Source organism: Galeopterus variegatus, unplaced genomic scaffold (assembly GCF_000696425.1).
Source record: "Galeopterus variegatus unplaced genomic scaffold, G_variegatus-3.0.2 Scaffold536, whole genome shotgun sequence".
Classification (NCBI taxonomy): Eukaryota; Metazoa; Chordata; class Mammalia; order Dermoptera; family Cynocephalidae; genus Galeopterus; species Galeopterus variegatus.
Window position 1 is genome coordinate 590,349 of NW_007726647.1, and position 13,713 is coordinate 604,061.

The following is a 13,713-nucleotide window of genomic DNA, read 5'->3' on the forward strand; positions in this document are numbered from 1 at the left end:
CTATGCTGATAGGTTTATCATTAGCATAAATGTTCACAGGTGCAGAGACTCCAGAATGCAGTGGCTCAAACAGCCCCCGGCAGCTCTGGTCCCATGTGACTGTGCAGGCAGCCACTCTCCTTCCTTTGTGTGGTTCCACGATGTCCTAGAGCAGTGGCTCTCAAGCTTGAGCCAGTGTTAGAATCACCGGGAGAGTTTATGGAAACACAGGTCCTGGGCCCGTTTCTGATTTAGTAGTTCTGGGGTGGGGGCCTGAGAATGTACATTTCTGACAAGCTCCCAGGTGATACTGATGCTGCTGGTCCAGGGACCAGATGTAGAAAAGTGTATTAGCCCGTTTGTGTTGCTATAACAGAAATACTTGAGACTGGGTAATTTATAGAGAACAGAGGTTTATTTGGCTTACGATTCTGGGACAGCTGCATCTGGCGTCAGCCTCAGGCTGCTTCTGCTCATGGCGGAAAGTGGCAGGTAGCTGGTGGGTACAAGCAGATCACATGGCATTGCTGGGTGAAGCGCAGTCTCTCCAGAAGCCCAGGGAGGAAGAAAGAGAGAGAGAGAGAGGGGAGGTACTAGAGTCTTTTATACAGACAGCTCTCATGGGAACTAATAGAGTGAGGTCTCAGTCAGGACCCCCACCCCCAGATACAGCATTAATCCATCATGAGGGATCCACCCCCATGACTCAAACAGCTTCCAGCACTGCCACATTGGGGGTCAGATTTCCACATGAGTTTGTGGGGGACAACACATCCAAACTCTATCAAAAGTCATTGCCCCTTGGGGGTGTCCTTGATAACATGAACAGAGCTGGTGCTGTCACGTCCATGTGCCAACCTGCAGGAAAGGGGAAGAGGGAAAGTCCAGCATAGCCAAATTCCTTTTAAGCAAGTGGGGCAGGCAGGAGTAGTCGACTCTCATGCCGTAGGCAAGGGCTTAGTCACATGGCCACGTCTGGCTACACAGGGTGCTGGGCAAAGTCATCTTTAACTGGGCAGCCATATGCCCTGGAAAGGGAAAGGGCATATGTGTGGGGCAACTAGATGTCTGCGAGAGTGGGCCTACGGATCGCGTGGTGGTCAGGGCAGATGTGGAAAGAGACACATGAAGCCTGGTAACCAGTATCGCAACGCCGGCTTATTCAAAGGGGAGAGTAGGGGAGAAGCTGAGGGTGTCTGTGGCCTCAGCAAGGGCGGCCCCAGAAGGCAAAGCAGCTGCGCTGTGAAGGGTGCTTTTCCTCTCTCCAAGGCAGCTCCTCCCTTGAGAGAGGAAAAGCCTTCTTGCTGCCTGGGCTGCACTATCCACCCTCCCATGCCTAGGGTGCTCCTCCGGTCACTGGGCCCATTGTGTTGTGGGCTGAGGCTGATGTCTTTCTCAGGTCTCAAGCTTTCTTTTTCTATCCCGTCTCCCAGGCATCTTGGCTCTGGAGAAGACTGCGTGGCAAGAGGCGGTCAGTGATGGCATTCTGCCTCTTGATGACCCTGTCTGCGGTGGCTGTCACCCATTTACCTCCACAGCGTCCAGCTGCTGGCCCAGACCCTGATCCCATGGAGTCTCAGGGGGTAACTGGAACCCCTGCCCCTCATATCCAGCAGGTTCTGAGCTCCAGCCGGAGGCAGCGGGCTAGAAACTTGGGCTTCTGGAGAGGCCGGGCTTCACCCAGCAATGCTGTCTTGGTCTGTGCTGAGGAGCAAGGCCACAGAGGGCAAGTGGACAGAAGCAGGCAGTCCCTGGGAGGGGACAGCAGGCATCCAAGGCAGGTCAAGAGGGATATTACTTCGGCAGGATATCCGAGACTCAATACCCAGCATCTTATGCTCCTGAGGGAGGATGAGATCAGAAATCCAGGAGCCAGAGCCCTGGGCCACCCCTGGCATGGCAGCCCCATCCAAGAGACACAGAGGGAGATGGGCACCCTAGTTGACCCTCTCATGGGGAGCCACATAGCAGCTTTACGGGATTGGAGAGCTACTTCTGGGCCGACCCTCCAACTCCATCCAGCAGAAGGCAGGGATCTGCCGGGAGCTGAGAAGAGAGCCTTGACTGGTGGGCAACAAGCAGAGGATCCCACCCTGGCTTCAGGGGCTCATCAGTGGCCTGACTCTGTTGGGGAGTTGCAAGGATCCATATGGTGTGATGACATTGAGACCCCTGGGCTGTTGACGAGCTCGAGCACTAGTGGGCAGGTTCCCCCATGGCTCACAGAACACGATGTGCAGACCCTCCAGCTATTGGCCCAGGGAGAGGTGGTGGGCAAAGCCAGGGTCCCCGCTCATGGGCAGGTGCTGCAGGTGGGGTTCTCCACTGAGAGTGCCCTTCAGGATGTATCACCTCCCAGGCTCAGCCAACTCTGCTCCCAGGGGCTCTGTGGCCTGATCAAGAGGCCTGGGGACCTGCCTGAGGTCCTATCCTTCCACCTGGACCGTGTACTGGGGCTGCGCAGGAGCCTACCTGCTGTGGCCCGGCGCTTCCACAGCCCCGTGCTGCCCTACCGCTACACGGACGGTGGCACAAGGCCCGTCATCTGGTGGGCACCCGATGTGCAGCACCTGGGTGACCCAGAGGAGGACCAGAACTCTCTGGCCTTGGGCTGGCTGCAGTACCAGGCCCTGCTGGCACGCGGCTGCCACTGGCCAGGCCAGGCCCTGTGCCTGGGCATCCAACACGCCGAATGGGCACGCCTGGCACTCTTTGACTTCCTGCTGCAGGTAGGTGGGGTCAGGTGGGGGGGTAGAGAGCTGCAGAGTCAGGGGATTCAAGGTGGGGAGGCCTGAATTGCTCACCTGAGGTTGGATGGGGACTCTCCCCTCAATCCTGATCTTTTGGCCACCAAGCACCTGCTTCTGCAACTTTTCTGCCAATGTTTATTTATCAGGTGGTGTGCTGGAGCTGGCTCATATCAGCTTACAAGAGCTGATTGCTAAAATTTTCAGAAATTTTGTGACCTGGTTGTGAAACACAGGCATTATTAAAAAATAAATTATATGAACAATAATAAATGATATTAGAAACAAAGATAATAAATACTAAGAAATGATTACTTTCTAATTATTTTACTAAGTTTTACTATTGTCTGTGCTATAGAGTGAATACTACATAATGGTGCGCTACTTCCTGTCTCTTGCCAACTCCACATCCAGTTATGTTGGTAGCTTGAAATTGGTCAGAGTCCAAATATTTACACCATGGAAATCAACAAATATTACAAATCAGGACTCCCCTCTACTCTTGGAGAGCTGGTTATTAAACATTTACCAGCACGCCACTGTTTATAACTTCATATCTTGGAATCAACAAGGATTCAAAATGGTTATATAATTCAAAAAAGAAAATGAGAGATGGAGAGAGACAGAGAGAATAGGAGAGGAGGAGAGACACAGGGATGATGCTGGTCTGGCCTGGGCACTAAAGAGTGAGAAGGAGCTCTGGCCACAGGGCCTGCTGAGGTCTCTGCCAAGCCAAGAGTTAATCCTGGAGTTGCTGGATGGAGCGAATGTGTGAGGGTCCTGAGGAAGGGGTTGGGCTGTCAGGGACAGGGACTAAGAGGGGGACCGCAGGCATCAGCTGTTTACTAACTGTCCTGTTAATAACCAGTATGGGTCTTCCCGTGCCTGTGAGCTGGATGTCAACGGTGCACACACACGCATGGAAACATGACCAGAAAGAAGTAAAGACAAAAGATGAGTGAAGCTCAGGGAGGGTGGATGTGTGTACTAAAGGCACACTGAGCCAGTCCCCATTTCTGTAGGGACCCCTACTGAAGAAAGAGGTCAACGCTTTCTTATACCCTACTTCTTTTCTTTCAACCCTATTGAAGGTTCACCTACAGAGGTCAGTGGACAGGCCACAGGACCAGATTCAGGGTCACGATCAGGCAGCCAGGGGCTGATATGCTGTATTTGGTCCACATGAAGTTGGTTCCTAATGTATTTTAGAAAATTTTTAGATGATGTGTGATGTTTTGGAAATTTCCCATAAAATTCAGCTTCCTTTGAAAAACCTCATGGTTTAGTAACACTGGGGTTCATTCCCACACAGCGATAGTCAGCCTTAGCTGAGTGGCCGCTGTCCCCTTTAGAGGCTGCCATAGGCCCACCTCCTTATTGGCCATCACCTACCTACTCCGCTCTCCTGCCCTGCCCCTTGAATGTTACCTGTCTGCCTGCAGTTTGTCTGTTTCCAGTCACTGGACGATCTGATCTCCTGCAGCCCTCCCACCTCCTCCTGTCTATGTCACCACGGCTGTGTTGTGGAAGGAGGAGCCATGGAGACTGGTGGTCGAGAGCATGGCATCAGACAGACCTGGGTTTGAACGCCCACCCCCAGGCCACTTCCAGCTGTATGGCACTGAGCAGGTCATTTAGCCTCTCAGCTATACTTTTTCACCTCTAAAATGGGATTGGGTGTCCCAATCTCATCCCTTTGGGCTTGACCTTTTTAGTACATGGTAGCTCCTAATTGCCCACACCTGCATCTGCGGGCTTGCTTTGGGCCCTGGAGCCTGCTCTGCCCTGCGCAACATGCTGGAAGTGCTGGGGAATTAACACCCTCCAGGTAGTGTGACCAACCATCCAGGTTGGGAAAAAGAGGCTTCCCAGATCAAAAAACTGGGACAGGGTAGGCAAACAAAGCAGGTTGATCATGCTACCTCTGGGAGGAGCCCTCAGCCATGACTGATGGGAGTGGCTGTGTAAATGCCCCATGTGCGTGTTCTACACATCTCCCAGAGTTCCCTAACAGGATCGAAGTCCAGTTATCCACAGTGCTACTTGCTGGCCTTTCCGGTCTCATTTCCCTACTCCTTACTTATGTTTCTTGTAGTTAGCTCAGATAAACTGCTTTCACTTGAATCCTTGTCTCAAGGTCTTTCCCTGAGGGAACCTGGCCTATGTCAAATGATAACACTGGCCTTGCATGTTTTCTGCATGTGAGATCATTCCTGTAATGTACTTAATACAATGCCTGGAAGGTGGCACAAACTCAATAATAAATAGGCACTGTCTCTACCCCTTTACAGGAATTAACTCATCCAGTCCTCATGGCAACCTTAAGAGTGAGATATACTTACCCCTATTTTAAAGTTTAGAAATTGAGGCCCAGAGAGGTTAAATTACTTGCTCAAGGTCACACAGCTGGTGGACTGAGACACAGCCTGGGTAGTCTGACTCCAAAGCTTACTCTTTTACTCAGAGACTCACAATTCAGCTGGCCATGAATGAGGGCAGGAAGATGGGTGCTTGCAGGGGTGCCTCGGGGTCTTGAGGTCTGAGGCAGGACTTCTTGCAAAGCTCCAGTCCAGCTGTTGTGCTCACAGCCGCTTTCTGCTCCACACAGAGCCCCTCTGTTCATCTCCTGGGCTTGCAGTGTGGGACTCTTCCTTGGCTGCCAAGCCCTGCTGTGGGGACCAAAGTCTCTGCAGCCAAGGCACACACAGGTTGGTTGTGTGGTCAGACACAACTTGGCTGGGGTTGTGCCATCTCTTTCCTGGTTTGCTGAACACCAGTCAAGTCAAACACCCCTGTCTGGCTGGCGCTCCTTCCTAGAAACCACTGGCAAGTTGAAGAGAGGAAGGCCTGCAGAATGTGGGTTTCCCTGCACAGGAACCCGAGGTACTTTCTGACTGGGGGCTGGGTACAAACTTGGCATATAGCCCACTCTGGGATAGGTACGCTTGCTCATTTGTTTGGTTTTATCTTATATAAATCTTTGTATTTTTGTGTCTGCGTATCACAACATACCATTTACCCAGACACAAAACACACAAGCACTGCACACATATACATCTCCTATACCCCCCATAAATCATACCTGTGCTTCACAAATCCCACATACCACTCTGCATTAGTTAGTGATTGCTGAAATAACGCTGTGTAACAAAACTCCCCAAACTCAATGGCTTAAAACACCAGCTCTTTGTCAGTTGGGCTCAACTGAACCTGGCTCTGAACTGTGGGTTGGGTTCAGGTCTGCTCCTCTTTTCTCATTCTGGGGCCCAGGCTTAAAGGGCAGCACCACCTGGGGCAAATTCTTCTCATGGGGAATGGACGAAGCCCACGAGCTCAACCAAGCTATAAAAGCACGTTTAAGGACTCTGCTTATGTCATGTCGGCTAATATTCCATGGGCCAAGTCAGTGGCCAAGCCCAGTGTCAGGAAGGGAAGGATACCGCCCAGAGTGGGAGGGGATGAGGAGTGGATATTTGTTGGACAGTAATCAAATCAATCACACACACCCCTCAAAAACACATATTGTACACATACACGAACCTCATATGCCCACACTTATGTACACCATTCACATAAACCATACACCTACATACATGCCATATGGTGCCCAGACACTGCTGTGGGCAACTGGGGCTCAGTGCTGCTGGGTCCTGTGGGAAGTACACAGAGGATGCCTCAGAGTTGTCCCACCCAGAGGGCAAGGAAGCTGGGATATTCGCCCACTAACTCCCAGCCATCATTAGTTGAGACTGCTCCCTGGCACTTGCAGCCTGCCCCATGTGCTGGCCAACCAAGCATGCTCCTGCAGCCAGAAAGGGGCTAAGGCAGAGAGCCACAGGTGCTTGTTGTAGAAAGCCATCAGTACGTATGGGAACAGTGAGTGCCAAGGGCATACGGGTGGGATACCAGCAGAAGCTGTTATTCATAATGGTGATAAGTCAAAGATGAATTTCGACAGGCCAATATGGCCAGGATAGCATTCTCAATTAGTAAACTAGTTTCTCTGAGAAAGATAAAGTATTAATAGTAAGTGGGCTGTCCTCTCACTTCAACTCAGGCTGTGTCACAGGAAGGAATAAGAGAGAGCCCATTACCTCCGAATGGATCAGTAAGAAGTTACTTCTACAAGGCTGGCTGGTTGACTGAGTTGGTTAGTGTGCTGTGTTAATTCATCAAGGTCAAGGGTTCGGATCCCCTTACCTGCCAGCTGCACCGCCCCCCAAAGTTGCTTCTACTCTAATGGAAAAAATGTATGGGGGCAGGGGCAGAGGAAGAGGGAGAGGGAGAAGGAGAGGGAGAGGCACAGAGAGAGAGAGAGAAAGCGTGTGTGTTTGGGGGGAATGAAGGGGCTCAAAAAACTCTATTCCACTTAATGCCAGGCCTACTTGCAACCAGAGTTGCATTCACTCTGGTAAAAATTGCAAAGTCCTTTTCCTCTTGGGACAGCGAAGGTAGTGACTGTACAGCCAAGCAACGGTTGGGAGGAGCTGTGACCAACAATCTGCTGTAAGCCAGATCCAACCTCCAGGGAGTGTGCCTGGACCCAAGAGGGCCTTCTCCCCACAAGCCAGTGTGGGGGACGGAAGTGCTGAGGGATTCGGCACATTTCCACTTCCCTTCTCTCACGTCAGCTCTTCCTCTTAGAGGGTGAGTGGTTGGCTGGGCTGGGTGGGCGAGCTGGAGAGAATTCAGACAGACTGTGAGTTGGTAATGTTAGCTCACAGATGCCATTCTGCGACTTCTGCACATGAAGGAGCCTTCGTGTTCCTGAAAGTTGGGACCCTGGAAAGCCTCAGCTGCCACCATCCTAGTCCAGGCACCATCTTTTCTTACCTGGACTAACACAACAGCCTCCTCACTTGTCTCCTGCCTCTGCTTATATCCCCTCCAAACCAGTTTCCTTACAGAAGCCCCAGTGGAGTGGTTGTCTTGGTTTGGCAAGAGGCAGAGCCTGAGACCAGGATTCCAGTGGGGGTAGTTTACCTGGGAGGGGATCCCAGGAAACGCCTGAAAGGGAGTGGGAAAGTGATACAGGAGGAAAGGAGCCCATAAAGGGTATGCTACCAAGCAGGTCACTGCTGTGGGTGACTGGGGCTTAATTGCACAGGAAAATTCTGAGAAACTGTATAAAACACAAGTTCAGAGTTAGCCTACCAGGAGGTGAGGGCTCAGGGTATTATAGCCAACCCCCTACAAGTCTTTGGTTGAGGGCTGCTCCTGGATGTATTAATTCTTTGGCATTTGCAGGTTTGGGCTTGCTGCAGCTTTGTAGGAAGTCCCCAGGCAAAGCCATACAGCAGCTGGAAGTTAGAGGGAGAACTCTACCTCCCTGTTAAAATAAGGCAACACCTACTCAATGCCCTCAGTATCAGGCTCTTCAAGGGACCAGCTCCTCATGGACCTGCATGATCCACCTGTTCCTGCCATCACCAGCTCCATCACTTGGCACCTGGCCTTGGTCCCCTTTCTAAATATGCCCACCTCCTTCCAGGTGCATGGCCTCTGTCCCTACTCTCTCCTTTCCTGGAGCATTCTTGCTCTGACTTGCTTCTGACTCCTCCTCAGGCCTCAGCTGTCCTCCCCACAACCCTATTGTTATTCTCTTTCATGCTGTCCTGTCTACTTTCTTTCTGATTCTCATCACGATATGTAATTATACATCTGTCCACATACTTATCATTTCTCTCTGTTTTGTTCACCACTACATCCCCAGTACCTAGCACAGAGCCAAGCCCTTTGTTTGTCTTAGATAAGCACATGTTGAATGAATGAATGAATGAATGAATGAGCACATGAACTTCCAAGGTCTTTGCTTGGAATATGTTTTTCCATCCCTTCATTTTCAGTCTATATGTGTCTTTACAGGTAAAGGGAATTTCCTGCAGGGTGCATATAGATGGATCTTGTTTTTTTATCCATTAAGCCAGTCTATATCTTTTAATTGGGGAATTTAGTCTGTTTACACTCAAGATTGTTATTTATAGGTGAGGACTTGCTCCTGTCATTTTGTGGATAGTTTTGTGGTTGTTTTGTATATCGCTTCTTTCTTTTTTCTCTTTTATTGTTTCTCATTGCAGTTTGGTGTTTTTCTGTAATGATAAGGTTTGATTCATTTTTCTTTCTTATTTATGTACCTGCTTTACCAGTGAATTTTATTCTTTCATGTGTTTTCTTGATGGTGGTTATCTTCTTTTCACTTCCAGATGTAGGACTCTCTTGAGCATTTCTTATAAGGCTGGTCTAGTGGTGATGGATTGCCTCAGTTTTTACTTTGCTGGGTATAGTATTCTTGGCTGGCATGTTTTTTCTTTCAGCACCTTGAATATATGATCCCATCATCTCCTGGCCTGTAAGATTTCTGCTGAGAAATCTGCTGTTAGTCTAATGGGGATTCCTTTATATGTGACCTTTATATGATGCTTTTACCTTGCTGTTTTTAAAATTCTCTATTTGTCTTTGACATTTTGACTATAATGTGCCTTGGAGAGGACATTTTGGGGTTGAATCTATTTGGGAACCTTTGAGATTCCTGGATCTGTATATTTATATCTCTCCCAAGACTTGGAAAGTTTTCAGCTATGATTTCATTAAATAGGCTTTTGATGCCTTTTTTCCTTCTCTTCTCCTTTGGGAATGCTCATAATTCAAATATTTGTTCATTTAATGGTATCCCATAGTTCCTATAAGCTTTACGTATTTAAATTCTTATTTATTTTCTGTTCTCTGATTGGGTAATTTCAAATGATCTGTCTTTGAGTTCAGAGATTCTTTCTTCTGCTTGCTCTATTTTGTTGTTGAGGCTCTCTCTTGTATTTTTTACTCCATTCATTGAATTCTTCAACTGCAGGATTTCTGTTTAGTTCTTTTTGATAATATCTATCTCTTTGTTAAATTTCTCATTCATGTCATGTTTTCCTGATTTTGTTGAATTATCTATCTTCATTCTCTTGCATCTCATTGAGTTTTCTTTTTCTTTTTCTTTCTTTTCTTTCTTTATTTAGGTAGCTGGTTGGTACAGTGATCCGAACCCTTGACTCTGGTGTTATAACACCACTCTATAACCAATTGAGCTAATTGGCCAGCCTCATTGAGTTTTCTTAGGATCACCATTTTAAATTCCTTTTCTGGCACTACATTGATTTCCCTTCCTTTGGGATCTGTCACTGGTGCATTATTGTGTTCCTTTGGTGGTGCTATATTTCCTTGCTTTTTCATATTTCTTATGTCTCTCTGCTGATGTCCGTGCATCTGGTGGAACAATTGCCTCTTCCAAGCTTCACAGAGTGGCTTTCATAGACAGAGTCTTTCACCTGCAGTTGGGCCTTAGTATGCTGGTTGAAAAGGGCTTGGTGATTCTCTTTTTGTGTAGATGGAGTGGTTTAGTCTCCGGGCAGATTCTTCAGCTGTGATCAACATCACCACTAACTATAAGTGCCTCAGTGCCCTAGGTTGTAGAAATTTGTGACAGTGGTGGTGGCGGTGTAGGTTGTTAGGGTTTTCAGTGGCAAGGGCTTTTGGGGCCCTCCTATCCTCATTTTTCCCACAATGGGGCAACTTAGTCAAGGGGATCTCTCTTGGTGTGGGTCTGACTTGACCTACAAGCAGCTGCAGTGGTGCTGGGTTCCAGCTGTAGGTGCTCAGAGCAGCTGTGGAGCAGCGATCCTGGGTTCAGTGTCTCAAGATCCTATAGTGGCATGTAGGTCTTGGGGTACACATTCACTTTCTACAGCAGGGTTGAGTGTTGACTGTCCACAGCGCCAGGATATGTGCCTCTGAGACCCCCTGGCAGCTCAGATTCTGTGGGCTGTGTTATAGCCATGACTTTGACCCTGGGGGGCTGTGCACAGCACTGGCCTGACTCTGCAGGAGAAGGGGTGCTCTGGAAGTTTGGGCCCAGGGAGCAGAGTATGGCTGCAATTTAGGAACCAGAGCAAATGGGGCTCACTTGTCACTTGGTTCCCAGGAGGTAGGGCACCTCATAATGGTGACTCCAGTCCCTGGAACAGTAGGACTCAGCAATATCTCAGATTCTACGTAGCCAGGTGGAACAGCAGCTAGAATCTAGAATGGTGAGGCACAGATGTCATTTGGGCCATGAGGGGCAGGGAGCTGCAGAGCACTGACTTCATTGCCTGGGGGAAGAGGTATCTCAGCAGCTCAGTCTCTAAGGGAATAGTTCAGCTCCAGGGAAGTAGAGTACTAGAGCTGTTTGGCTTCTAGGGCAAGGTGTCTGAGCTCAGCCATTGCTCCTTGCCTGGGATATGAGGTACTATGTCAGCTCAGCCCTGGGATGCACAGCTGCTTGGCTCAGCCAGGCAGCTTCTCAACCAAGACAGCAATTCCCAGGGGGCAATGTGCCACTTCAGCTCAGTTCCAGGGGGTGGTACACAGCTGCAACTGGGAGGGTTAGTTAAAAATTCCCCCAGAGGAAGTGTGCAGTTTTTCAGCTTCAGTTCCATCCTGAGGGGCAGGGGCACTGCTGCAGCTGGAAGGGATGTGTGGAGCACTTTCACCACTGCATATTCCCTCAGGGTAGGGTATAACAGCTGCTCTCAGCTCAGCTTGGGGAATTCAGTTCAGTGATGGCTTATCTCTGGAATGAAAGGGTGTCACTCACACTGGGGTAAGACAGTCCAGCAGCAGTTTCAGTTCCAAGATGGCGCAGTAGCCATGTGAGCCACAGAAGGATCCCGGTGGTGAGGATGATAGGTGTCCAAGGTATTGATGAGGGCTGCTGAGGTTCTCTTCCTTACTTTTTCCTCACAGGGAGAAGTTCCTCCTGGTTCGCTGCTGCTCCCGGCTGGGGATGGGGTGGTGGAGGCCACGTGTTACCTTTCATTCTTAATGTGGCTATCCTAAGTTTCTGTGCTCACTAGTATTCCTGTTACTCCTTTAATGTGCTCCAGCACTTTCCTCCAGGTATTTCCATCCAAGTGTAGTTGCCTATTTGTTGTTGGTCTGTCTTGGTGGGAGAGATGACTGGTAGGGTCTTCTGGATCTTCACTTTCATGTTGGTTTATTNATGAGGGCTGCTGAGGTTCTCTTCCTTACTTTTTCCTCACAGGGAGAAGTTCCTCCTGGTTCGCTGCTGCTCCCGGCTGGGGATGGGGTGGTGGAGGCCACGTGTTACCTTTCATTCTTAATGTGGCTATCCTAAGTTTCTGTGCTCACTAGTATTCCTGTTACTCCTTTAATGTGCTCCAGCACTTTCCTCCAGGTATTTCCATCCAAGTGTAGTTGCCTATTTGTTGTTGGTCTGTCTTGGTGGGAGAGATGACTGGTAGGGTCTTCTGGATCTTCACTTTCATGTTGGTTTATTCCTGGGTATTTCATCTTCCTATGGTCTTTGAAAATAGGATCTTTTCTTCCATTATATGTTATGGCTGGTAGCTCTTCGTATGAAGGCTATTTCTGAATATTAATTTTGTTACTGGCCACCTACTAACTTTCCTTGGCTTCTAACAGTTGCTTAGTTTATCCTGTTGGGATTTCCAAGTATCACAATTTCATCTGTAATGAATGGCATCCTGTCTGCTCATTTCCTCTTCTTTCTTTCTCTTACCTCATCACATTTGCTGGTGCCTCAAGAGCAATAGTCAATATTAATGGGATGAAGGACATGACTTGTTTCTTACAGACTTGGGGCAATTTCTAGTGTTTCACCATTAAACACCATGCTGGCTTTCAACTGAAAATGTGATGAAGAACTGTTCTTTATGTCCACTTTATTAAGAGTTTTCAGGGCCGGCCCGGTGGCGCACTCAGTAGAGTGCGGTGGCGCTCCCTCCATGGGTTCGGATCCCATATAGAGACCGGTCCGCTCACTGGCTGAGTGCGGTGCGGGCGCAACACTGAGGGTTGTGATCCTGTTACCGGTCACAAAAAAAAGACAAAAAGGAAAAAAAAAAAAAAGAGTTTTCATTGTGGGGAATGGGTGCATTATTTCATTAAGTGCCTTTTGGGTATTTGTGGAGATCACAATATTTTCTCCTCTAATATATTAAAGTGGGGACTTTTTGTGAAAGGTGATCTTACAGAGAGTATCCTTGCTTTCTTGGTCTGAACCTATTATGCTGCGGTGGACTCACCGTTTAATGGCTCCTGGGTTTTGTGCTGATGTTTAAAATTTAGAGTAATTGTAGCACTCTTTTACCTGCCTGTAACCCTGCAATGACTACACCAATTGTGGAGGTAGGGCTGGATCTCAGCTCACAGACCCCTCAAGCCTGTTGTCCAGACTGGGTCACAAACCCTTCACACACAGGTCTACGAGCTAAGTAACTGGAAGAAAGGTCCTTGGCGCCATAGGTGAATCAAGAGTAGTCTTTATTCAGCACACACACGCCTTAGAGCTAGGTAGTCCAAAGAGAAACCCAAAACTCAACTGTTACTGGCCAAGTCCAAAGAAAAACTGAGCAGCTGCCAGCAAAGTAAACATGCTCTCTTTTTAGATGCGAGCTCTCTGCTGGCCAGCAGTTCATGGCCGCTGCTCCACACAACTTTCTAGAACACACAATAGCAGCAAAAACTAAAAAGATACATTGGTGTGCATGCGCACTAACTACACCCACGCACACACAATTTGTTTACAAAGAATGTGCTACACCACACCCAACCAGACCTGAGGCGAGGGGGCCTGACTAAATTATTCTATTTTCCCAACAGTAATCCACAGATGTCTTTTTAGATGAGCTATATAGTTCTTCTCAATCCAGCGCCTTCCAGCCCATCAGCTCTTCTATTCACCTGCTTCCAAAGCTGGTACTGAGACTTCTGGCCTCACGCTTGGGGTAGATGAGGTAGTCCAGATGTTTCTTCCCCAAGCCTACAGGGAAGACACCCTTCATTGGTATGTAGGGAGCTTGGCAGGGTGAGCTGTTGGGGTAGTCAGTGCTAAGTAACTCCCTCTTTCCTCACACTCTGACCTCCCCAAAGCCTTACTGAATTCTTTAACAACCAGCCAGTCAGTGCAGGACCCTCCATGGAG

General features: G+C 48.8%; 1 protein-coding gene across 1 annotated transcript in view; it reads left to right on the top strand.

Annotated features, from left to right (window-relative positions):
• The first annotated feature begins 1,457 nt into the window (after positions 1 to 1,457).
• FAM198A (family with sequence similarity 198, member A) overlaps positions 1,458 to 13,713 on the top strand; it is a 31,278-nt gene continuing 19,022 nt past the window's right edge. Inside the window, exon 1 of the mRNA XM_008569849.1 lies at positions 1,458 to 2,708. Within this exon, the coding sequence (XP_008568071.1) occupies positions 1,458 to 2,708 (1,251 nt within the window). The remainder of the gene's footprint in view (positions 2,709 to 13,713) is intronic.